The sequence below is a fragment of the Salmo trutta genome, chromosome 29 (genome assembly GCF_901001165.1).
Source record: "Salmo trutta chromosome 29, fSalTru1.1, whole genome shotgun sequence".
NCBI classification, from domain to species: Eukaryota; Metazoa; Chordata; class Actinopteri; order Salmoniformes; family Salmonidae; genus Salmo; species Salmo trutta.
Genome location: NC_042985.1, coordinates 32113687 through 32140999, shown reverse-complemented (window position 1 = coordinate 32140999; position 27313 = coordinate 32113687). Strand labels below are relative to the sequence as shown.

At 43.7% G+C, this 27313-nt stretch overlaps 1 protein-coding gene across 3 annotated transcripts in view; it reads right to left on the bottom strand.

Moving 5' to 3' along the window:
- Window positions 1–238: 238 nt before the first annotated feature.
- Window positions 239–27313, bottom strand: part of LOC115167409 (cadherin-11) — a 67893-nt gene continuing 40818 nt past the window's right edge. For all 3 annotated transcript variants that reach the window (XM_029721812.1, XM_029721813.1, XM_029721814.1), the window contains 11 exons: window positions 22837–23358; window positions 20298–20592; window positions 19481–19600; window positions 13650–13817; window positions 9567–9754; window positions 6347–6600; window positions 5805–5941; window positions 5076–5197; window positions 4779–4896; window positions 2309–2560; window positions 239–1908 (listed from right to left, as the gene is read on the bottom strand). In XM_029721812.1, the coding sequence (XP_029577672.1) occupies window positions 1412–1908; window positions 2309–2560; window positions 4779–4896; window positions 5076–5197; window positions 5805–5941; window positions 6347–6600; window positions 9567–9754; window positions 13650–13817; window positions 19481–19600; window positions 20298–20592; window positions 22837–23076 (2391 nt within the window). In that variant the 5' untranslated portion in view covers window positions 23077–23358 and the 3' untranslated portion in view covers window positions 239–1411. The remainder of the gene's footprint in view (window positions 1909–2308; window positions 2561–4778; window positions 4897–5075; window positions 5198–5804; window positions 5942–6346; window positions 6601–9566; window positions 9755–13649; window positions 13818–19480; window positions 19601–20297; window positions 20593–22836; window positions 23359–27313) is intronic.

Here is a 27313-nt window from a genome sequence, read left to right as displayed (position 1 = left end):
ATGAATGTGCAGTGTGTGTGTGTGGGCAGTGTGTGTGTAGTGTGTGTGCGTGTGTGTGCATATTCATGGTGTCACTGGTTGTTCTGTGGCACCATTTGCGACTGTATATTGAACTCCTTTATTACTCTAAGTCCTCCCAGTATCATCCAGTAGACACCGTTCAATATCATAACATAGATCACCTCTAGGGAAAGAACAGATTGCTCTTTTGCTCTTACAGATTTATTAACACCATCAATCGTTTTATAAAAAGCATTTATTTCAAAGTTTTTCGCTTCTTAGATAGAAGCACATAATAAAGCAACAGTACAATGTTCATAAAATATAAGTGTGATGCTGTAACATTTTTCTTACATGTTGAAATACTGATATCTGCATGTGTACTAAAATAAGAACTTTTAAAATTGTACAAATAGGTACCATAAATTCGACATAGAAATTAGGCGTCATTCACTACGACAGGACAGATTGCTATTTTCTCAACAAGGGAGAAAAACATACGCCCCAAAAAAATATTTAAAAAATGAAGAGAACAAAAAAAAAATCATAATAATCATAATAACATTATAATAAAAAATGAGATTTACAAGAACCAATAGGCGCACGTTTGATCCTCAAGAGACATATTTGCACATTGTACTGTACATACGTTATATGTACTTTAGCTTGCTTTAGGATATATTTTTCAAGTTGCAAAAAATGCACTGTGATGCAAGAGTGTCCATTACTTAAGGCGATTTTTGAGCTCACAGGTCTTTCCTTGTGATTTATCATTGGTGAAATTGGGCTGAAAGGGGGGAATTTTCACTGGATTTGTGAAAAAAGACTGTCTCTGTTTTTGTTGAATTCATCTTCCTCAGGAAGATGGAGGTGCTACACGAGCGACCAGTCTCAGTTTGCTTTTGTTGTTTTCTCATCATTTTTTCATTGATATAAGGCAACAATTTTTTATTCTCCTCTTTGTGAGCTCATTCACAGTATCAACAATTACATGTCTCTCTGTGACCCACATTCCAACCCCAAACCGTAGTAACCTACAAAATGAATAAAAAATTGAAATACCGAGTGTTATTTGATCTCTCACCACAAACATTAAGCATGTCTTAATTTTCCATACACACCAGTACATCCCACAGAGGTGTTTTTATTAAATGTTTTTAATGTGTTTTATATTTCTCTCTCTCTCTCTCGCTCTTTTGTCTCCACCTCCTCAATACCCTCTGTCCTTCCTTACCAAACATCCCCAACAGGTATCTAGTATACTGCAAGTATACTTTACACGTACAAATAACAAAGTTTACTATAAATAAAAATGCTTGTGGTATACTTATAGTAAACTTCAAGCACCACACAAAGTCAGTGGAAGGTTGGAGAAAGGGTGCAAGGAGGTGGTCAGGGAAATGGGTGAACGTTAAGAGTTGTCATCGGCAGAGTCTTTGGTGCCGTAAAGGTCGGCCAGCTTCTTGAAGCGCGGGCCCCAGCTTTGGAGGTAGTCGTAGTCTAGGTCTGAATCTGTAGTCACCGACTCCAAGGAGCTGAGGGATCCTGCGATGGAGCCCCGGCCCTCATAGCCATAGATCTGGATGGAGTCATAGGGAGGGGCCGTGGGGTCGTTGTCCGCGTCGTTAATGCGGGTCTTGATGAAATCATCCACATCCACACTGTTGGCCACGGGGCGCCCGCCAGGCCTCATTGGGTACTGGAGCTCAGGCTTGATGTCCTTACGGGGTAGGAAGCCGTTGGCACCGTCAGGGTTCTGTAGCGTAGCAATGTCGAAGGCCTCTGTGTCCTCCTCTCCACCGCCTTCATCGTCATAGGTGATGATGTTCTCACGGATGTCTTCCTCCTCAAAGACAATGAGCGGCTCCTTCTTCTGACGACGCAGGGCCACGAACAGCACCACGATCGCTGCCATGAGAAACATATCAGTCAGCCAATCATACAAGCTCTAGCTCTTACAGCTCTTAAAATACCTTTCGCATTTAACATTGCCTAATTAGCCAGGCTTTGACAGATCATTTGGATTAGTTGTGCAAAAATATACAGTATTACAGGTGGTATGAATCTGTCTGACGTTTTTTAAACAGTGTTAATTGCAAGATAAATAATTAATTGAGCCTGTGTAAATAATCAAAACGCACACTATTAATATTCTGTCAAGCATCTGTTCCATAAATACTTTAAACTATTCTGAAAACATTAAGGATAAGCACCACTCAGGATGGGAAAAAAGATCAAACATGAGTTAAATATTAGATCAACAACAGATTGAATGCAAGTTGATGTTTTCTTTAGTGCTGATGCTCACCCAGGAGAATGACGATACAGGCTAGTATGGCGATGAGAGCTCCGGTGCTGAGGCCTGCAGGCAGGATGTAAGGCTCCACGTTACAGGACAGGATGGTGTCCTTACTGTCACAGCTGCACACTCGTATGGTCAGCGTGTTGGTGCTGCTCATGGGAGGGATGCCGTTGTCGTTGATCTCAATGGGAAGGAAGTAGACATCCTGGGTCATCCGGCTGAAGCCCCTCCGGGTCACATATATGCTGGCTGTGCTGTCTGTGGGGAACAAGAGAGGAGCCGAAGTAGAATAAGTACAGAGAAAAGAGGGTCCTTTAAATATCTCTGCTGGGGGGGGGGTATTTCTGGTAGTGTACAGACTGCTTAACACGATCATAGTTATAACCGAAGCGTTTTACTCATCCAACGAGTTCAGAAGGCAGAAGGCAGACGTGTAGCCGCGGGGGAAAAGCAATGAGCTGTGAATTTCCAGATATTACATTATTGTAATATTGTGAACATTTATTAGCTTTTGGAAGTGTAATCAAAGCTTGCGTGGAGGTAGCTGTATTGGTTTTATTTGGGGCTGGGTGAGGGTGGAAGGATGCCAAGTGCACTCTCCTAACTCAGTGCAAGGTCGCTTTCAGAACAGAGATGGAGCGAGTTCGTTTAAGTGCTTGTGGCTTAGTCATTTTCCCTCCCTCCCTCACAGCGGTGTCCTCAGCCCACTATACCCTTTTCAGAAAAGGTTTCTCATGACAAGGCTATTGTGCATACAGAATGGAAGGGTGAACGGGCTCTATGAATCCTGCGCTATTCATTATAGGTCTACATCATACTAAGAAAGGTTATCATTGCCTTGGTAGAGTATCTTTTAAGGGTTGAGGTAGAACACAGTCTAAAGCCATTAGAACTTAAATATCCTACAAGGTAGTATGGCTGAAAGAAGCACTTCATAAGAAGCAACTTTTGAGGAACATTTTCTTCATAAAATTATACGAGCAAATGTTTTTACATCTGCAGTTATGATAGCGCAAGAAAAAACGAAATAGCCCCTGCTGTCTCAGACAGACACTGCAAACTCTGAAAATCACGAGAAAATACATTGATACATTTAGATTTGAAAGCTGTCCATTTCAAAGGATGCTTTGGATGCTTTAAACCCAACTAATCGGAGGGGCTGTAATCTGTTCTGCTCATATTGTTGGATTTTTGAAAACACTGCTGAAAAGCACTCATTTTGACTCTCATTAAAGCAGATCAAACGGGTAGAGAGCCATCCCTTGCCATGCTGGCTGCAGTATAGTCACTGCAGCACTGCTTGGAACAGTCTGATATGACTTTATCTGGGGATAAAAAAAAAATCCCATTAAACTGCAATTAACACATTCATTCCCCCTCATTCATTCTCCTCCATCACAGAAGGAGAGATGCTTGGAAGTAGCTTGTGATTACGGCACGGTCGGGACGAGTATTAAAGCAATGGCAGAGGATGAAAAAAGAGCTTAAGTTGGCTTAAGTTTGTAGAAGAAAATATTGATGGATGCATGTCATTAAGAGAAGTGTCATGTAATTGCCTGTTCAAAGATGGCAATGCTGACTGAACTACCCGCAGCAGCTGTTGAATGTCTCCATCATAGTCATTACAATAGCTTTGTCACATGGTCCTGAGCAATCTCTATGGATATAAGCAAGTCTAATCAAGTATTTTTATGGAGTCAAAACTCTGTGATTAACTTTTGCTTCTCATTATCTTTAATCCAGGAGTTTATAAACAAGGCTGATGAACGCTATCCCCATGATGAGTAATTCTCCTCTGATGAGAGATGGCATCCTCTGGGGATAAATACCACTGTGCCTCATCTGTTGAAATGGAATGTAACAGGTACTCTCTCTGATCAGCTCGCCTAACCAGCCACTCCATCACTGTGACTGGCAGACTGGAAGGGGCTTTGAGTTTAAGGACAGCTGGGATGAGTCACCAGCCAACCAGCCCCCCAAATACGGCAGGCAGAAGGAGAGGTTCTCACTCTCACACACACACACACACACACACACACACACACACACACACACACACACACACACACACACACACACACACCTCCACTCCTCTGGCTGATCAGACAGAGTGTGATGTAGGGATAGCTAATGCAATCGCAAACTCTGCAAACTGATCCAACAGGCTCAGTCTCCTAGATGCAGCAGTTCACCGATGTAGAGGCTAGGACGCCAGAGAGACACCAGTGGTAATTAATAAGTGGGGAGCTCTATGGGATCTAGCTTCAAATCAAACTTCAGTGTACAAAGATCTGCTGAATCACTTCCCATCTGGATGTAGAGAAACTTGAATTGATGTAAAGAAGGAAAAATACCCAGTGGTTTTCTATCTCACTGACTGGAGTACTGGACTGCCGACTAGCCACTATAAAGACAGTAAAAGTGTCCAAACAGAAGTCGCTCTTCTCACTGGAAATAGAATGCTTGAGCCACCCACCTCTGTTGTCTTTCAGGGAGAAGTTCTGGTTGTTGACAGCCTCTGGGGCGATGCTGAAGTGGAAGTACTGTCGGTGGACCATCTCATCCTTGTCCACTGCACTGACTGTCTCTATGAGCTGAGTTGAACAACACCCACAGGAGTTAGTACAGACAGAGTCCACCAAAACACTGAACATATTCAATATAATAGAAATATATTTTTGCACATGATGGTTACTAGTATGCATAAAGATCTGTCTTTTCTAAATGTGACTTGGGAAAAAGTACAATATACATTGTAAATGATTAGACTTACTTTGCCAGGGGAGACATTTTCACACACAAGGATTTCGTTCTGTGTGGCAAACTCAGGGGCGTTGTCATTCACATCTTTGACTTTGATGTTGACACGTACTTTTGTATCTTGGTGATGTCCCCCTGTGCGGAATCACAAAAATGAATAACAAACAAGTTAGTGATTCAGTGCGCATTCATGGGATTTGGCTTGCTAGAAAAACAAAACCAGCTCCCTCTGAAATTCACTGCAAACACAATGAGAAGACAGCACAGTATGACCCTGTTTATTGTATAAGAAATTATGTAGGTTGTTGAATGCTTGGAAATGATGCTGTCAGACGAGTGTTGTGCATAATACAACAGAACTGAAGTTCCAGACATACATTTTTGATGCATCAAATTATCCCTGATAGGAGAGATGGAAATATTTGAGACAGATATACTTCAAAACCAGACATAATAATGTGGAGTAGAATCACACAGGCAGAGAACAGCAACTTAAAGATGTTTATTTCTGATTTGGGGGATGTGGATGTTTTGTAGTAGTCTCTAGCTACTCATTTCACTTTTTGAAAGGCACTTTGTGGTAATCTTCTCTAAAAACATCTTGAGGGGTGGCGGCTCTAGGACGACATAAGAGCTGGGGGGGGGGGACACAACATTTCCTGGATTGGGAGGTATGGCATCTCTGGTATTCACAGCTACTCTCTAATTTGAAACCCGAGGTGGATGGTGGAGGGTGGCGTACCAATCTCAGTGGCGCTGACAGAGATGTTGTGCCAGGGTAGTGTCTCCCGGTCCAGCGGTCTGGTGGTCTTGATGATGCCATCCTCTGGGCCGACACTGAAGAACTGTTCCACGTCCGTGTAGCGGGGAATCATGTACCTGCAGTGAACAGTAGTGATAAGTAAACACATATTCAATTATTACTGTGCTGTAGGAATGCATGTTTTGCATTGTTTGGATTAATGTCTTCGATGGAACAATGTTTATAGTTTGAACAAAAAAACGGCATATTAATTTAAATATTTGTTCCCGCAGAGCAGGAAATAATATTGGATATTTATTTTGTTTACTGATTGACTAGGGCCCTGCAGTATTTTATGTTGACGAGATGAGGCCTTTGAAACTGAAATCATCTACGCGTCAACATAAAATTGTCAATTTAAAACAGAAAGGATGTATTATAACACTATGAGACTGGGTGGGGTTGATAATCAGACAGCGCCGCTAAAAACAAACACAAATGAGTAACAGAGAGAGTGAGAGAGAGTGTTCCAAGTAGCCTACCTCACAGGGTTGTTGGCCACGTCTGTGTCTTTAGCATGTACACGGCCCACCACGGTCCCATCAGGGGCATTCTCCTCCACCTCGAAGCTGTAGCTAGTTGCCATGAAAGCAGGCGGCTCGTCTGCGTCCTCCACCATAACCTTAACCGTGGCTGTGTCTTTGTAGGGGCCCCAGGCGATGAAACGGGGGTCCAAGTGTGTGTTGGATGCCTCTACTCTCAGGGTGTATGCCCTCTTAGTCTCAAAGTCCACAGGCTGGAAAGAGGGAGCAGCGTGGATTTAATAATAATACGTTTAAACTATATGATCATTTTAAATCATGGACCAATAAGGAGAAGGTTGTCTCAAAGTAGTTTTTTCTATAATACAATTACTGCATCATAAAAATGATTTACTGTAGCTGTACACTGCTATCTAGAACCTTAGAGGGTTCTTCAGTTGTCCCAATAGAAGAACCCTTTGAAGAATCCTTTTTGGTTGCAAGTAGAACAATTTTGGGTTCCATGTAGAACCCTTTCTACTGCAAAAGGATTCTACCTGGAACCAAAAAGGGTTCTAACTGGAAACAAAAAGGGTTCTTCTATGGGGACAGCCGAAGAACCTATTTGGATGCCTTTTTTCTATGAGTGTCAAATCAACTGTCAGAATGAAGTTGAGATGCTAGCTAGAGGGTGTTGTTGTAAAATAAGACAGTGGTTGTGGTCAACGTCAGCACGAGACAACACAAAGACATTATTTGCTCAGTCCTTATACGTAAGATGGCCCTTCAGTTGAATGGCGTATCTCAGTCATAGCCTCAATCACCACCAGTTCATTTAATTGCAAGAAATTGGAAAGACACTCCCAAATCAATTATGCTCAAATATAGTTAATGGCCATTTAGTGTGAACAACCCTCATCCCTCTACACCCTGCCTCCTACTGCTTTCACACATCCACCTGTTTTCTTATTACCCTGTCTCACCCGGCAGCCATCACTCCCACAAATTACCAAGTGAGACTTTAAAGTACCGACCGGAGTTGAGGGGGCAGCATACCAGGATGCACACACACACACACACACACACACACACACACACACACACACACACACACACACACACACACACACACACACACACACACACACACACACACACACACACACACACACACACACACACACACACACACACACACACACACACACACACACACACACACACACACACACTTTATCTCTCTCTGCCTGTATGGTGATTGATTTGAAGTCGTTTTCCTATCTCAGTTTTTTTGTTCATCCTTCAGTATTTATTGCATGTCTTTAATGAAGCTGCCAACGGTGGGAACAGCCATGACCCAGTTATTTCCTTTAACAGGTCGGTGAATGTTCCTCACTGACGTTGTCTCCTGAAGCTGTGGTCCTCTCCGTCTCACTCTTTTCCTCCCCCTCTATCTCTCTGTCTCCCTCTCTCTCTTTCTCCCTCCTTTTCTTTCTGTCTCCCTTCCTCCGTCCTCTCAATCTCTCCCCCCTCTCTCTCTTTCTCACTCACTCGGTTCTTTTATTTTGGCACTTAATAATTTGCTGGCTGAAACTAATCAGCGGTAGATAATATTCACAATAATGCCAGACTTCCTCTTAGCATTCAGCCTGCGACTGGTAGCCCAAAGTTGAAACAGAATACTTGATTAAAACTCTGGCAATTCCGACAGTAATTTCGACTTTAATTTTCAACATGCTTTGAAGAGCAAAAGGTGATGATTTCCCGAGAGGTGTATAGTGGAGGCATCATGTTATTGAGAAGAGCAGGGCTGCATCAAACTGATTGTTGTCGGCACGCTGTATTGTCGTCGTCTCTCCCCCCCCCCCACCCCCACCACCCAGCTCCACACACACCACACCCAGCCTGATCAGCAGGCAGAATGTTCTCGTTTGGGACCTGGGTCCTGGTATTTGTGATAGTCAAACACTGTTAAGAATTACAGCCCACCCACCACCACCCTCTCTACTCAGCGTCAAGCCATTATTTCCCCTGATTCAATTCTTCCACTTTCCCCAGCTACAATTTATATTATCCGGTGTTCATAAGACTTATTATGATTGGTGCCCCTCTCTGTTATGGAAATGAAAGGGATCTGCACTGAGCAGCGATGTCTGATCCCACTTGGGTTCATCCGGCCAGAGAGGAAGTTGTTTACATGGCCGTTTTCCGCATTTCAATGGCCGCTGTCGTGGCTTACCTGGTATAATACTCAGGCATGATTAATAGAACAGTGCCATTTTTCAGCACATAGACTACACACTGGTACTCACACTCCACTGAACTGACAAAATTACCCAGCTTGCGTAAACCCTTGAGAAAATATGATTACTTCTCAGACACGCATGCAAAGGCCTCCCTCTCTCAGTTGTGTTCTTTTTGGAGAGGAGAAGAGAGGAGTGTGAGTGAGATTGCTGCTGATCTCTGAGTATGAGGGAGCCTGTGCTGTGAAAGACAGTCGAGGGATTTTAAATAATAAAGCACCACCAGGTGGCAATGTTCTGTCTAGGCTGCTGCTCCTGCTGCGTAGGGACTAGGGAGGGAAGCAGCGCATCTCTCTCTCTACTCTGGAGGCCCGGCTAAGCCTAACCATGGCAGGCAGGCAGCTCCAGGCGCAATGGTGCCAGTGATCACCCAGAGGCAGCCCAGGCGCGGCACAGTGCAGTGCAAGGCTGACCTCCCCAGGTTGGTAAATGTCGGCATAATCCCAGCACTGGAGCACAGCAGAGCTGCAGCGCCACGCTAGCAGCCGACCCACAGTCAGACTGCATAGATGAGATTCCTCTCCCAGAGAACCAGCCATGAAAGTCAATGCTCGTAATAAGAAACTGAGGCGGTGTCATTGCAATCACAGAGTGGAACGGTGAAAAATCACTCCTCTCTCTCTCTCTCCACTGCTCAGTGTGTGCTTCAGTCTCACACACAGGCACACACTCTCTTTCTATTTTTCCCTCTCTTTCTCTCTCTACCACACAGAAATTGCATATAGCCACCTTTGCATATTCAAACACGCACAGACACACACAGGTGTATCAAGTAATGTCAAGTATTGAGGCTATCATTTTAGTCCTCAGAATGTTAGTGAAAGGGCAGTAACAAAAAAGGTGATTCAATGCAGATGACTCTATACACTGTCTCACACATTCCTTTCATTCCTCCATCATTTTTATGGAATAGTAAATCCCCTTCACTCCCTTCTCACCTTTCTCAGTTTGATAACACCCTCACGGGTGTCAGTGTCGGTGGTGATCTCAAACACAGTCATCCCATCGCCCTCGATGAAACGATATGACACAAGTCCATTCTCCCCCAGATCTGGATCTTTAGCCTTCAGACGGCCTACCTCCTCACCTGAAACCTTGTCCTCTGAAACGGACATGGCGTATACACCTGTGGGGAGAAACAATAGAAACTGTTACAAATAAAAAATATATAATTCACACTTGTAGTCGATGCCTGATGCCTGCTTGGACTTACTCGAGGTACAGAATAGCATTCACCCAACTTTGCACTGCATTCATGTAATCTTGTTTTAAATGAGACCCTGCCTATCCTTGTCACCGTGGGTGCAGCTGTATATAGTTAGATACATGCACCGACTATACAGTACATAGCTAGGTACTAGTAAAGATGCTCCTAGTCTTCACCAAGTAGCTCAGATTGTCACTGGTCAATCCCCATCTCTTCCTGTATTAGGCTAATGTATGGGGAATGTATGTTAGAAGAAATTGAAGTTGTAAAAGACAATTATTGTTATTATATGCCTTTTTCTTGTAACATTTTATAATTCCAGTAAAATTTTGATGACAATAGACATGTTTTATTTAACCAGGGCAGTAGCGTAGCCTAGTGGTTAGAGAGTTGGACTAGTAACTGCAAGGTTGCATGTTCAAATCGCTGAACTGACAAAGTACAAATCTGTTGTTATGCCCCTGAACAAGGCAACCAAATAATTATATGCATATTCTAGTTTCTGGGCAGGAGTAATAACCAGATTAAATCGGTTACATTTTTTATCCGGCCGTGAAAATACTGCCCCTTATCCTAAACAGGTTAATCTGGTTACTACTCCTGCCCAGAAACTAGAATATACATATAATTAGTAGATTTGGATAGAAAACACTCTAAAGTTTCTAAAACTGTTTGAATGGTGTCTGTGAGTATAACAGAACTCATATGGCAGGCCAAAACCTAAGAAGATTCCATGCAGGAAGAGCCCTGTCTGACAATTTGTTGTCCTTCTGTTACATCTCTATCGAAATTACAGCATCTGTGCTGTAACATGACACTTTCTAAGGCTTCCATTGGCTCTCTAAAGCCGCCAAAAAGTGGAATGGGGTGTCTGCTGTCTCTGGGAAAAGTATAGGAGCAGAGTTTGTAAGTGGTCAGCCTGGGGACAGTGAGACTGGAGATGCGCGGTCACGAGAACTCGCCATGTTTTTCTTTCTCTCTTTGAATGAATACAACGTTGCCCGGTTGGAATTTTATTGCTATTTTACGAGAAAAATTGCATAAAAATTGATTTGAAACAGCGTTTGACATGCTTCTAAGTACAGTAATGGAATATTTTGACATTTTTTGTCATGAAATGCGCTCGCGCGTTACCCTTCGGATAGTGACCTGAACGCACGAACAAAACAGAGGTATTTGGATATAACTATGGATTATTTGGAACCAAAACAACATTTGTTGTTGAAGTAGAAGTCCTGGGAGTGCATTCTGACGAAGAACAGCAAAGGTAATCCAATTTTTCTTATAGTAATTCTGAGTTTAGGCTGCCCGACGTTGGCGGGTCTGAATAGCTAGCCTTGATGGCCGAGCTATGTACTCAGAATATTGCAAAATGTGCTTTCGCCGAAAAGCTATTTTAAAATCGGACATAGCGATTGCATAAAGGAGTTCTGTATCTATAATTCTTAAAATAATTGTTATGTATTTTGTCAACGTTTATCATGAGTAATTTAGTAAATTCACCGGAAGTTTTCGGTGGGTATGCTAGTTTTGAACATCACATGCTAATGTAAAAAGCAGTTTTTTGATATAAATATGAACTTGATTGAAGAAAACATGCATGTATTGTATAACATAATGTCCTAGGAGTGTCATCTGATGAAGATCATCAAAGGTTAGTTCTGCATTTAGCTGTGGTTTGGGTTTTTGTGACATATATGCTTGCTTTGAAAATGGCTGTGTGACTATTTTTGGCTGGGTACTCTCCTGACATAATCTAATGTTTTGCTTTCGCTGTAAAACCTTTTTGAAATCGGACAATGTGGTTAGATTAACGAGAGTCTCATCTTTAAAATGTTGTAAAATAGTTGATTGTTTGAGAAAATTGAATTGTGGTATTTTAGTTGGTTTTGTATTTCGCGCCGTGCGATGCCATTGGCTGTTGGCTAGGGGTTCCGCAGGCGGAACGGGATTCCGCTAGCGGAACGTTTGTCCTCAACAGGTTAAGAACAAATTCTTACTTTACAATATCCCTACAATATATTAGTATTCTGATTTCAGATAATCAATCTTTACAAAATATAAGAACGACTAAATATGCTCAACGTTTTTTTCTATCTTCAATGGCAGTTGTTTGGGGAAAAAAGCATATAAGATATACATTTTCACAGGTGTTTTTTCTTGACTGATTACCATTTCATTGATGTGGTCCTATCACATGTCATATCATTTGAAAGGGCTGTTTCTCAGCTTTCAAAATGGGTATTATGTTTTCATATATGGTTTGACACCAGAAAAGTATGCTCATTAATGCACGCTGAGGTCATGGTCTCTGTAAATTCAGGAATTCTTAAACTTTCCAAACGATGATACAACAATACCAATATGGCGATTTACAGTTGGAGTTAGCTGGTGTTACCATTCACTTTTAATGCTGTAAAACACATTTGTGGTATTTTACTGTGCATTCTACAGTGTTTTTAAGAGAAGTCTTACATCGTAAGTACATGTCGTGGTCCATCTTCGAAAAACAGTGTGTCTATAACTGTTCTGCATTTACACTTAATTAACGAGAGAGAGAGAGAGAGAGAGAGAGGGAGAGCGAGAGAGAGAGAGAGATAAAATGGAGCACAAGAGATAACTGTGGAGGTCAGCTGGCCAGCAATGAGCAGTCAGTGAGCAGCCAATGAGCAGTCAGTGTTTTGTTTGTATTTGCATGTGTGTCTACAGGGGTGCATACACCTGCCTGTGGCCGAGCCAGAGCAGTAGGGCCATATGCCCTCTCCGCCCTATCTGCTCCACCTATTGAAGTGTTCAGAGCCAAACGCTTCAGCTGCATTTAAAAATAACTCTGGCATGGGAAGGAGCCTTTTAAAAATGGCCTGATGATATAAAGGGCTGCTACTTCAATCAGACTACATAGGGATATTTTCATGAGAACGTTACTGAATCCTCCCAGTCTAAAATGGCTCTGACCTGGAAATAAATATTAACATAATATCATAGGCTGAACAATATGGCAATACTGATGTGTATGTCATCTCAAAAAGTATGTCATTACTTATTGAACAATGTTCCAGTTTTCATCATCTGGGAAATAGTTGACATTATTACACGTGGTTGAGTCAGCCCAATGACTCAGTTCTAGAAGTTTCTCACCGCACCTAGGACTAGTTTACCCCAAATATGTAGCTAATTTTCCATCCAAGAGCCACTGTTAGCAGGGCTACATCCGAGCCGCAGTGCTGATAGTAGGGGAAAGAGTGGGGTCTCTCTGGGACAAATCTTTAGTCTCTACTCTCAAGAAGTAGGGGGAAATTGATGTAGGCCATTTCTACAATATGAGACATTAATCTGTGTTTAGCTCACGGTTTAGAGCTACAAGAATTCCCCTCCATTACCCCTCTCTGTTGAACAGAAATACTGACACTAACACTGTTAATATTTCACAACTCTTTATCGCGCTTAAGATACTTGCTGTCATCACATCTCCTATGAGCGCAATGAAACCGTTTAATAATTAAGTTTTAATATTTCCCCTTTAACATCTATACCCTGTAAAAAAACGAGTGTTGCATGGCCTCTGGGGCCAGCAGCGATCCATATTTTCAAGTGTCAATGCTAATATGTCAGCTGAGGCTTGAGGAGCTGGGAGAGCGCTAGACTGGCTAAAAGCAGACCTGTCCCTCTTGGATGATGCTGCTCGTACCTCAGCAGAGAGGGACAGTGACGACGGGAAGAGAGACCATCTCAGGGTCTCAGTCAGCTTAAGAAAACAGAAAATAAAAAAACCACTGAAAAAGTGAAAGAAAGAGAGACAGGACTCTTCACTTACTCTGAGGGAACTTCGGTGGGTTGTCGTTGACGTCCGTCAGGGTGATTTTCACTTCTGTTGTCCCTGACAGTCCCCCCATGTGTCCCCCCATGTCCTTGGCTTGTATGACGACGTCATATTCCTGCCGCGCTTCCCTGTCCATGTTGGGCAGAGCTGTCCGGATTATCCCTGGGGACAGGAGAGGAGGAAAATGGCTTTAATTCAAGAGGGACCTGCCTGTGACCTTTTAGCAGCCTACTACTCTGCAAGGCCTACTGGGAGGAGCAGGGCATGATGGGTCATCACTGAAACGTGAGATCACATTGTGACAAGTGCCATCGCTATCTCATTCATCAGGCTCCTTTTCTAATATTGGGGTAATTAGTGTGATATGTAAAAGGGAAAAATAAGTGACTTGTTTCATTGGAAACTGCAGATCAATGCTCAGAACAACAGTGAGGAACTGTTTTTTAAGCCAGTTGTTTATTTATTTATTTTTCTGTGAGGAAACTGGCGCTTCTCACATCACAGGAGAATATGATGGGGATGGTTGTTCTCTGGTGATATTTAGATGAGCCTGTGCATGAAACACAGATAAGCCAAAAACAAATTAGAAATGTGAGCATTGGACAGGATCCAGTGAAATATCCAGCTTTGGTTTATTAGCAGGATTTTCTCTCTCCGATCTCTCTCTCACTCTGAGATCTTCCTGTTTGGCTGGGGGTACTTTGGATCCCAGGATATTTAGAGTTCAACCAGGATATTGCTTGCCTAATCTAGCCGTGAGTTAATTCTGTTTGGCAAAGGACAGGTACACTCAGACTTTGCCTTGGAGAAATCCCAAAGCACGACAGGGCTAATCCTCAACGCCCCTTACTTGGCACGGTTACAAAATCTGAGAATTGACAGATTACCATAAGATACATTTAAATACATGACAGTTTTGACATGAGACATACAGTCGTGGCCAAAAGTTTTGAGAATGACACAAATATTAATTTTCACAAAGTCTGCTGCCTCAGTTTGTATGATGGCAATTTGCATATACTCCAGAATGTTATGAAGAGTGATCAGATGAACTGCAATTAATTGCAAAGTCCCTCTTTCCCATGCAAATGAACTGAATCCCAAAAAAACTTTTCCACTGCATTTCAGCCCTGCCACAAAAGGACCAGCTGACATCATGTCAGTGATTCTCTCGTTAACACAGGTGTGAGTGTTGACGAGGACAAGGCTGGAGATCACTCTGTCATGCTGATTGAGTTCGAATAACAGACTGGAAGCTTCAAAAGGAATCATTGCTTGGAATCATTGTTCTTCCTCTGTCAACCATGGTTAACTGCACGGAAACATGTGCCGTCATCATTGTTTTGCACAAAAAGGGCTTCACAGGCAAGGATATTGCTGCCAGTAAAACTGCACCCAAATAAACCATTTATTGGATCATCAAGAACTTCAAGGAGAGCGGTTCAATTGTTGTGAAGAAGGCTTCAAAGCGCCCAAGAAAGTCCAGCAAGCGCCAGGACCGTCTCCTGAAGTTGATTCAGCTGTGGGATCGGGGCACCACCAGTACAGAGCTTGCTCAGGAATGGCAGCAGGCAGGTGTGAGTGCATCTGCACGCACAGTGAGGCGAATACTTTTGGAGGATGGCCTGGTGTCAAGAAGGGCAGCAAAGAAGCCACTTCTCTCCAGGAAAAACATCAGGGACAGACTGATATTCTGCAAAAGGTACAGGGATTCGACTGCTGAGGACTGGGGTAAAGTCATTTTCTCTGATGAATCCCCTTTCCGATTGTTTGGGGCATCCGGAAAAAAGTGTTTCCGGAGAAGACAAGGTGAGCGCTACCATCAGTCCTGTGTCATGCCAACAGTAAAGCATCCTGAGACCATTCATGTGTGGGGTTGCTTCTCAGCCAAGTCAAACTTACTATGGTCAGGACGTGACAGTACCCCCCCCCCAAAGGTGCGGACTCCGACCGCACCTAAAAAAAACCTACAAAAAACTAAACAACAACCCCCCCCCAAAAAAAACACAACACAAAGGGAGGGTAGGGTGGGTGACTACGTCTATGGCGGCGGCTCTGGTTCCGGGCGTAGTACCCCCACCGCCCGCTGATCCGCCCGCTTCTGTATGTCTGGAGGAACCAGACCGCCGCTGAAGGCTCCGGGATGAGGAGCGCCGCTAGAGGCTCCGGGCTGAAGAGCGTCGCTGGAGGCTCCGGGCTGAGGAGTGTCGCTGGAGGCTCCGGGCTGAGGAGCGTTGCTGGTGGCCTGATGCGTGGGACTGGCATAGGAGGTGCCAGACTAGTAACACGCACCTCAGGGCAAGTGCGGGGAGCAGGAACAGGACACCCCGGACTGGGCAGGCGCACTGGTGGCCTGATGCGTGGAGCTGGCATAGGAGGCGCCAGACTAGTAACACGCACCTCAGGGCGAGTGCGAGGAGGAGGCACAGGACGTACTGGGCTCCGGAGGCGCACCGGAGGTCTGGAGCTTAGAGCTGGCACACCCCGTCCTGGCTGAATTGTGATTTGAGCCAAGCAAGGGCGGAGCGCCGGCACAGGACGAACTGGGCTGTGCTGGTGAAAGGGGGGTACCGTGCTAAGAGCAGGCGCAGGATAACCTGGACCGAAGAGACACACTGGAGACCAGATACGCTGAACTGGCGCACTTTTACCTGGCTGATGGCCAACTCTAGCACGGCAACGGTGAGGAGCTTGCACCGAGCGCACCGGGCTGTGAGTGCGCACTGGCGACACAGTGCGCATCACCGCATAACATGGTGTTTGCTCGGTCACTTGCTCCCCACGGTAAGCACGGGGAGTTGGCTCAGGTCTTAAAATCGCCTTAGCCAATCTGCCCGTGTGACCCCCAAAAAAACATTTTTGGTGCTGCCTCTCGTCCTTGCCTCTTGGTGGATATAGCGCCTCATAGCATCGCCGCTCCGCTCTTGCTGCCTCGATCTCCTCCTTCGGATGGCGATACTCCCCAGCCTGCCTCCAGGGTCCTTTCCCATCCAGGATTTCTTCCCACATCCAAGACTCCTGCTGCTCCATTCCACGCTGCTTGGTCCTTTGTTGGTGGGTGATTCTGTCAGGGCTTTCAGAAGGATCGGACCAATACGCAGCGTGAACGTAGTTCCACATCTTTTATTAAATCGTGAAACTAATGCAACAAACAATACACTTGAAATACAAAAACAAGAAAGCCGTGACGCAGAACAGGCATACACTACTCACAAAATGAATCACCAACAAAACACCAGTGGGACAAACATCAACTTAAATATGGCCTCCAATTAGAGACAACGACAACCGGCTTTCTCTAATTGGAGGTCATGTCAAACAAAAACTAACCTAGAAATACAACACAAGAAACTAAAAATAGAAATACAAAAACGGACAAACACCCCCTGTCACGCTCTGACCTACTCTACCAAAGAAAATAACAACTTACTATGGTCAGGACGTGACAGAGTGGGCTCACTCACAATTTTGCCTAAGAACACAGCCATGAATAAAGAATGGTACCAACACATCCTCCGAGAGCAACTTCTCCCAACTATCCAGGAACAGTTTGGTGACGAACAATGCCTTTTCCAGCATGATGGAGGACCTTGCCATAAGGCAAAAGTGATAACTAAGTGGCTCCGGGAACAAAACATCGATATTTTGGGTCCATGGCCAGGAAACTCCCCAGACCTTAATTCCATTGAGAACTTGTGGTCAATCCTCAAGAGGCAGGTGGACAAACAAAAACCCACAAATTCTGACAAACTCCAAGCATTGATTAAGCAAGAATGGGCTGCCATCAGTCAGGATGTGGCTCAGAAGTAAATTGACAGCATGCCAGGGCGGATTGCAGAGGTCTTGAAAAAGAAGGGTCCACACTGCAATTATTGACTCTTTGCATCAACTTCATGTAATTGTCAATAAAAGCCTTTGACACTTATGAAATGCTTGTAATTATAATTCAGTATTCCATAGTAACATCTGAAAAAAAGATCAAAAGACACTGAAGCAGCAAACTTTGTGGAAATTAATATTTGTGTCATTCTCAAAACTTTTGGCCACAACTGTACAGTGTCTATCTATCTATATATATATATATATATATATATATACGTATATATATACGTATATATATACGTATATATATACAGATGAAGTTGGAAGTTTACATACACCTTAGCCAAATACATTTAAACTCAGTTTTTATGTTCCTGACATTTAATCCTAGTAAAAATTCCCTGTCTTAGGTCAGTTAGAATCACCACTTTATTTTAAGAATGTGAAATGTCGGAATAATAGCAGAGAGAATTATTTATTTCAGCTTTTATTTCTTTCATCACATTCCCAGTGGGTCAGAAATTTACATACACTCAATTAGTATTTGGTAGCATTGCCTTGAAATTGTTTAACTTGGGTCAAACGTTTCAGGTAGCCTTCCACAAGCTTCCCACAATAAGTTGGGTGAATTTTGGCCCATTCCTCCTGACAGAGCTGGTGTAACGGAGTCATGTTTGTAAGGCTCCTTGCTCGCACACGCTTTTTCAGTTCTGCCCACAAATCTTCTACAAGACTGAGGTCAGGGCTTTGTGATGGCCACTCCAATACCTTGACTTTGTTGTCCTTAAGCCATTTTGCCACAACTTTGGAAGTATGCTGGGGGTCATTGTCCATTTGGAAGACACATTTGCGACCAAGCTTTAACTTCCTGACTGATGTCTTGAGATGTTTCTTCAATATATCCACATCATTTTCCATCCTCATGATGCCATCTATTTTGTGAAGTGCACCAGTCCATCCTGCAGCAAAGCACCCCCACAACATGATACTGCCACCCCCATGCTTCAAGGTTGGGATGCTGATCTTCGGCTTGCAAGCCTCCCCCTTTTTCCTCCAAACATAATGATGGTCATTATTGCCAAACTGTTCTATTTTTGTTTCATCAGACCAGAGGACATTTCTCCAAAAAGTACGATCTTTGTCCCCATGTGCAGTTGCAAACCGTAGTCTGGCTTTTTTATGGGGGCTTTGGAGCAGTGTTTTCTTCCTTGCTGAGTGGCCTTTCAGGTTATTTCGATAGACTCGTTTTACTGTGGATATAGATACTTTTCTACCTGTTTCCTCCAGCATCTTCACAAGGTCCTTTGCTGTTGTTCTGGGATTGATTTGCACTTTTCGCACCAAAGTACGTTAATCTCTAGGAGACAGAACACGTCTCCTTCCTGAGCGGTATAACGGCTGTGTGGTCCCATGGTGTTTATACTTGCGTACTATTGTTTGTGCAGATGAACGTGGTACCTTCAGGCATTTGGAAATTGCTCCCAAGGATGAACCAGACTTGTGGAGGTCTAGAATTTTTTTCAGAGGTTTTGGCTGATTTCCTTTTGATTTTCCCATGATGTCAAGCAGAGGCACTGAGTTTGAAGGTAGGCCTTGAAATACATCCACAGGTACACCTCCAATTGACTCAAATGATGTCAATTAGCCTAACAGAAGCTTCTAAAGCCATGACATAATTTTCTGGAACTTTCCAAGCTGTTTAACGGCACAGTCAACTTAGTGTATGTAAACTTCTGACCCACTGGAATTGTGATACAGTGAATTATAAGTGAAATAATCTGTCTGTAAACAATTGTTGGAAAAATTACTTCCGTCATGCACAAAGTAGATGTCCTAACCGACTTGCCAAAACTATAGTTTGTTAACAAGACATTTGTGGAGTTGTTGAAAAACGAGTTTTAATGACTCCAACCTAAGCGTATGTAAACTTCCGACTTCAACTGTATATAATGTTATGCTATCTGGATGAATATGAAACAAGGCGGGACAGAGAGGTTGGGTACCTGTTTGTGGTTCCACTGAGAAGTAGGGCTGGCCCTGGAGAATGCTGTACACCAGTCTGGCACTATTCCCGTAGGTGGGATCATCAGCATCTGTGGCCGTTACCTGCATCACTGAGGTACCTGGAGGACAAAAGAACAGCAGGTGTTATTATTTTCAACGCCATTTATTTACCCAACATAATAGTAGACCTGCAATTCGTAAATTATTATGGCATTTAGCTTGAGCCAATCCTATGTTTCTCAAATGAAATTCCTGCTATATAGTGCCTGATGCTGGACGTTTTTGCCATTCTAGAAATCACTTATTCTTAACCGGAATGGTGGTGCAGTCAGCATCCCTCCTATGGTTATAATGTCCTTAAGTGTTCATGGTTTTGGGATTCACACAAAGCCTAGCCGTTTCACCAGTATTTGAAATGAATTTGCCATCACAATGGTTTCTGAACATATTTGAAGCTGGACTGGTTTAGACTGCTGAGTCTGAGCCCCAGAAGCACCATTTGTGTTGTCAGCGGGTGGAATCACAGGGTAACAGATTGTTACTCTGTGACAGGCCAGCATAAAGGATGTTGTATTACAAGGTGTGACCCCCCCCCCCCCCCACACACACACACACACAAAACACTCACAAGGAAGAGGGAAATTGCAAAGCCGCAACAACAACAGGAACACTTCCAACTTTGCCTCCCCCGGTCAGATTTCAGTAATTTTGAATAATGCATGGGAAACAAGCTGTTCACTGGCAAACAGTCTGAGGAAGGGAGAATTAGACAGAGGGTAGGGAATCCTTCACGGTCCATTCCCCAGCCAGACTCACCGACGTTGGACATTTCAGGCACCCTGGCGTAGTATGGTCCATGTAGGAACTCAGGTGGGTTGTCATTGATGTCCTGGACCTTGACTATGAACTCAGACGGAGGCTCCAGGGGCTTGTTGGTGGCCCTGTCCACAGCCTGGGCTGTGAGGGTGTACTGGGCCTGCTCTTCCCTGTCCAGTGTCTTGGTGGCATGGATGTTGCCTGTCTTATCATCAATGACAAAAATGGTGCCTGCACCCTCCCCTGAGAGAATGTACTTGCAATTGCCATCTCCAGCGTCAACGTCTGAGTGGAGCTGGAAACAAATGGACAGCAGAACATTTTGATTTATTTTTTTTTTAAACCATTTAAAAATACTACATTCCAACATGTAGTGTGATCACTAGGAAGAACATGGATAATGAGAAGCACGTTCAGCCCAGGCAATCATGTAAATGTAATTATGCAAAACTGCCTTGAAACCAATATGTTTCAACACAGAGAATCAATCTATATTTACTCTGATGATAAACATTAGGTGCAACACAGCAACATTACAATTAGTGGTCTGTCACCTTATCAGGTCACTTAGTTGGGTGGTTCATTTCTGCAATTCAAAACACGTAGAACTATACTGCTCAAAAAAATAAAGGGAACACTTAAACAACACAAGTGGTGTTGTTTAAGTGTGGTGACCACAGACCACTTCTCAGTTCCTATGCTTCCTGGCTGATGTTTTGGTCACTTTTGAATGCTGGCGGTGCTTTCACTCTAGTGGTAGCATGAGACGGAGTCTACAACCCACACAAGTGGCTCAGGTAGTGCAGCTCATCCAGGATGGCACATCAATGTGAGCTGTGGCAAGAAGGTTTGCTGTGTCTGTCAGCGTAGTGTCCAGAGCATGGAGGCGCTACCAGGAGACAGGCCAGTACATCAGGAGACGTGGAGGAGGCCGTAGGAGGGCAACAACCCAGCAGCAGGACCGCTACCTCCGCCTTTGTGCAAGGAGGAGCAGGAGGAGCACTGCCAGAGCCCTGCAAAATGACCTCCAGCAGGCCACAAATGTGCATGTGTCTGCTCAAACAGTCAGAAACAGACTCCATGAGGGTGGTATGAGGGCCCAACATCCACAGGTGGGAGTTGTGCTTACAGCCCAACACTGTGCAGGACGTTTGGCATTTGCCATAGAACACCAAGATTGGCAAATTCGCCACGGGCGCCCTGTGCTCTTCACAGATGAAAGCAGGTTCACACTGAGCACATGTGACAGACGTGACAGAGTCTGGAGACACCGTGGAGAATGTTCTGCTGCCTGCAACATCCTCCAGCATGACCGGTTTGGCGGTGGGTCAGTCATGGTGTGGGGTGGCATTTCTTTGGGGGGCCGCACAGCCCTCCATGTGCTCGCCAGAGGTAGCCTGACTGCCATTAGGTACCGAGATGAGATCCTCAGACCCCTTGTGAGACCATATGCTGGTGCGGTTGGCCCTGGGTTCCTCCTAATGCAAGATAGTGCTAGACCTCATGTGGCTGGAGTGTGTCAGCAGTTCCTGCAAGAGGAAGGCATTGATGCTATGGACTGGCCCACCCGTTCCCCAAACCTGAATCCAATTGAGCACATCTGGGATATCATGTCTCTCTCCATCCACCAACGCCAAGTTGCACCACAGACTGTCCAGGAGTTGGCGGGTACTTTAGTCCAGGTCTGGGAGGAGATCCCTCAGGAGACCATCCGTCACCTCATCAGGAGCATGCCCAGGCATTGTAGGGAGGTCATACAAGCACATGGAGGCCACACACACTACTGAGCCTCATTTTGACTTGTTTTAAGGACATTACATCAAAGTTGGATCAGCCTGTAGTGTGGTTTTCCACTTTAATTTTTAGTGCGACTCCAAATCCAGACCTCTTTGGGTTGATAAATTGGATTTCCATTGATTCTTTTTGTGTGATTTTGTTGTCAGCACATTCAACTATGTAAAGAAAAAAGTATTTAATAAGATTATTTCATTCATACAGATCTAGGATTTGTTATTTTAGTGTTCCCTTTATTTTTTTGAGCAGTGTATATTCCCACAAACGCATATATGAATGATATTTTAATTTTGCAATATATACCAATTTTCATTATATTCCTTGAAATATTCTTCATAGAAGCCTGTTCTGCATGCATTTTCTTTTTGTTGTTGATTGATGTCATGATTGATATTCCAATCCAATAATAACAAGGTACCATCTCTGTCACTGCTGGAATTAGAGGCAAATTTAGGTCCCCATTTGTAATCATCATTTCTGTGGACCCATAAATCGCCTGTTTCCCAGATGTCAGTGTCTTTGGGGGATGCTTTGATATTAAAAATGAAATCCAATTTATAACCTTTAATCAAGTGGGCCACTGATTGCTTTTGTGTAACAAATTGAGGATATTGCAAGGTCTCCGCTGGTAATGAAAACCCCTTGTGACTTTAATTCAGCAGTCAACAGATAGAGAGGGGGAAAGAATGGGAGAGAAAAGAGAGATGTGAAGGTGATGATTAAGAATTTAAAACAGTGACCTTACCCTGCCCACTAACACTGGGTCTGGCCCTGTGTACTCCTCAATGACAAAGAACTGGTTCCAGACCCAGCCTCTCTTGGAGCGGTGTAGGACCTGTCCCTCTTTGCCTGTCCTCTCCCGGTGCCTGTGTAGGGAGAGGCGGTGGCGGTGGCTGTGCTCCAGGGGTGCCGAGGCGGCCACAGCGCTGCACAGCACAGCGCCCAGGCACATCAGGAACACCTGCAGTCCTAGTCCCTCCCACATCCTGCTGCCTGCTGCCTGCTGATCAACGCTACTCCGAACTTCCTCTGGGCCTTCCTGCACGTGTGCCTGTGTCCCCTGAGAGGCACAACCCAGAGATAATCCTGGGAAAACCTTCCTCTGAGGTCCTTCCTGGACGGTGGCTTCACTCCACTCACTCACTAGCCTGGGGACTTGGACCCTAAACCTCACCGGATCCTTTGGTTTTGCTTTATGCAGTTACTCATCACAACCCCCTTCTTCTTCTTCTCTCTCTTCCTCCTTCTTCTCCTCCCAACGTAGGCCCTGAAATGAAACGAAAATACACAGAGTCAGTCACAGGGGACAAAACAGTTCTGTACAAGAGTAGTTATCGTCAGCCCACACTCCAACCAAAGTTTTAATTGACTCCTCTCTAAATCTCGACATATTAATTCATTTTGTGCCTCTGTATCTTGCTCTAATTAAGTGATAGAGGTTGTAAACTCATTTGCTCTTATTTAATTAGACATCAAGCCACTGGTGTTCTCAAATTGAAACGTTGCCTATGTTTTGTCCCTTGTAGTATTACATTAGGTGAGTAGAGCAAAAGTGAAATTGTTTCTATGAAAATTCTTATTTGGATAAAATGCATCACTTAATTTTCATTCCCTGACCATGCACTGATGGTCAACAAAGCGACAATGGAGCTAAAAAGAGAATAGTCTAATAGTTTCCTCAGTCATAACTGCAACCAAAAGCAGGCTTTATCACATGCCAATAGGTTATGTTACACATCCGACAATTAACCAGATGAGGTGTTGTTGTCAGTCCCATGATTGGCTTTCATCACTTCCTACTTGGCTGCTCATGGATGGACAGAGGAACAAATGGCCCTGCGGGGGATTTTCCCATTCAGTGAGCCACTAAGAACCTTCAGCCTCAGCACTTCAGCAACGACGCTAGCTGGGAGCCCAACCACAACAATAATGCTTTAACACACTGCTTAAAGCTGCCTCTCACTGGAACCAGTTAAACACACAGTCCAGCAGGGAAGAGAGGGAGGGAGACAAGAGGAAAAAATAGAACAAATCTCCAGCTTGTGTGACAGAGCTCATAAATAAAGTCCAAATAAAGCGCATCCACCAGTGAAGTAGGGAAATGGGCACCCTAACTCAGCTGGACCTCTCCACTGTCAGCCCCCATAATGAACGCCTGATAACGCTTCATGCTTTCCAGTGTCTCAGCTGTAAATTGGCAGCTACTCTGGAAAAATAATACATTTTTATGCTTTCTTTCATTATTGACTGGCCACCAAAATGTCAGCAAACTGTGTGTGTAAGAGTGGTTTTATTGCCTCCGAAGCCCCATCATCTCAAGGGGAGTGTTTCCCATTTAAATGCTTCGGGAATCACAGGCATTCATTCCTTTCCAGTAAATCCAGATGGCTCCTATAGGCCTACTCTGCAGAGGTACATTAAAAAAAAATGGACAGCTAATGCAGCTCTATGCTATCATGTCGGAAATTCCTATGCAGAAGCAGTTATTTTCAATCTGTGTCAAATCAAAGGAAATGAGTTGAGATTCAAACAGCCGACTCAGAAGTCTGAGACACAAGTCTCCTACTTGTTTGATGATGAAATTACGTGACTAGGATCTAATCAACGCTGGATATTCCATTACATTCCACAGGATTTAAGCTTGACTCACACACCTTTCGTAGGTCTACCTTGGGTGAAATGAAACCCACTCCATATTTTTAATGTATTTTTGAAGTATTTCTCTTGGTATGTCCTCTAAAGAGGTACTTGAAAGAGTGAGCTTCCACCCACAACATGTTGCAACAATATCCATGTGGTACATAGGGGCAGCAGGTAGCCTAGCATTGGGCCAGTGGCCAAAAGGCTACTGGTTCAAATCCCAGAGCCGACTAGGTGAATAATCTGCTGATGTGCCTTTGAGCGAGGCACTTAACCATAATTGCTCCTGTAAGTCGCTCTGGATAAGAGCGTCTGCTAAATGACTGAAATGTAAAAACATTGCAGTCCTATAACTTTGCCTACATTTGATTTAAAATGCATCCCCACTCCAAGACGAATCAAGAGGGTTCTAATACATGATTCACCTCCAGATCAATCTCTATATGCTTCCGTCTTGGCTAAGACAGATGTGCTGAATAAGTAGTCTGGTCCAAAGTCACTAATTGATGGTAAGTGATTCACCAGTGATGCAAAATCTCTCATCTGTTACAGTAATATAGTAACTGTGAGTCATGTATTAAGTATTCCAGTGGATGGCTAGACAGCTAAATATTTCAATGCAGCACCACTATGGAATGGTGAGGTAGCATTTGTGAATATGGAAAAATACACTGAACATACCAAACATCAGGAACACCTTCCTAATATTGACTTGCCCCCCCCTCAGAACAGCCTCAATTCGTCAGACTCTGCAAGTTGTCGAAAGCCCATGTTGACTTCAGCGCTTCCCACAATTGTGTCAAGTTAGCTGGAAGTCCTCTGGATGATGGACCATTCTTGATACAAATTAGAACTGTTGAGCGTGAAAAACCCAGCAGCCTTCCAGTTCTTGACACAAACCTAACTTTTGTCTTGCCCATTCACCCTCTGAATGGTACACATACACAATACATGTCTCACTTGTTTCAAGGCTTAAAAATCCTTCTTTAACCTCTCTCCTCCCCTTCATCTACACTGATTGAAGTGGATTTAACAGGTGATGTCAATAAGGGATCAAATATTTCAACTGGATTCACCTGGTCAGTCTATGTCAGTCTAAACATTCTTAATGTTTTTATACGTTTTATACGTGTATATCAACACGCTATAGCGTCTTGTAAATATTGTAAAAGGGCGGATAGGCCATAGCTGCAGACTGTAATATATGCAGGTTTACTGTCATGAGTCTTGCCCTGGAGGCAGGACTGAGCGACTGCCGCAAGATTGACCAGCTGCAAAGTGAAAATTGGCTATATTGTAAAAATGTATGAAAACAAAAATGTGCTTTTTGGTCTTAATTTAAGGTTAAGGTTAACAGTGTGGTTAAGGTTAGGGTTAAGGTTAGGTTCAAAATCAGATTGTATGACTTTGTGGCTGTGCCAGCTAGTGACAACTCTGCAGAGCTGCCTCCAGAACAAGATTCATGAAGAAAAACGCTAAAAGAAGTGTATCATGTTCCTCTTGAATAAATAACTTAATGAGGGGTAAGAAAATGCCACAGCTGCTTGTAAGTGCAAAATTATTACTGAGACTTAGAGACAATTGTTATGGGATAAAGGGGAAAAAATAGCTTGTCCTCCAGAAGAAACTAAATTGCCAGCTACAAATATCCTTGGCCTTAATTGTAGTGTGTGACTCCGGCTCTATTTCTACTGTTCAAGCCCAGCCATGGACATTGGTGGAGAGGGGATGTCTGAGGAGAAATGGAGTGACCTGACAGTGAGGGACAATTAAAACAATCCCTCTAGTCTTTCTCCAAGTCTCCGCTATTCTAAAAGTAGCCAGTAACTTCACACTATCACACCCATGAAAAGAGAAGATCAGGAGAGAGGCACTGGTCAGAAAAATCCTCCCTCTCTTCAGCGCAGTCTTTTTGACATTAAGCAAGTGTCTTCAGTATCTCATTGAGGTGCTGTAACAGCACATGTCTTAGTGCACTGCCAATAGGACTATTTTAAATGGAACAAAGGGGAAAGTGGAATAATTGAGTTTGTTCCATGCTGATGTTTAATATTGAGCCCCAACACATCAATAGACTCTAAAAGGCATAAGATCCCACATCATTTGATTGAGGGAAACCCCAAAAAGCTCAGTGGGGATCTTACATAATTGAACTCTAACCAGCAAGCATAGTCCTCAAAGGAAATATCATTAAGCAGTGCATACAAAAAAATATTTTACTGGTTCAATGCAGGGCTTCATTAGGGTTATAATAAGAATCAAATGTCTCATGATTTTCACACAGTAGAAAGGGGGCCTGTCAAATGATGTCCTCAATAAGTAAAGCATTTCTTCAGCCTCTGAAGGTGCATGTGGGGGTTGGGGTTTGGTTTTTATAGCTGGTTTATAGTTCTTGTAGTTCTTCTTTTTTTAAGTAGGAAGCGCAATCGCTCCCCAATGGTTATTGGAGCTATACGTTTTTAATCGCAAGCAAAACAAATGCATTTTAACAGCAGACAGAGTACGGAATTGTATGCTCAAACCTGAACCTCCCTGTGCAGAGGGGTTCAGCTTACCTACCATTAAAATTGTACAAGAAAAGA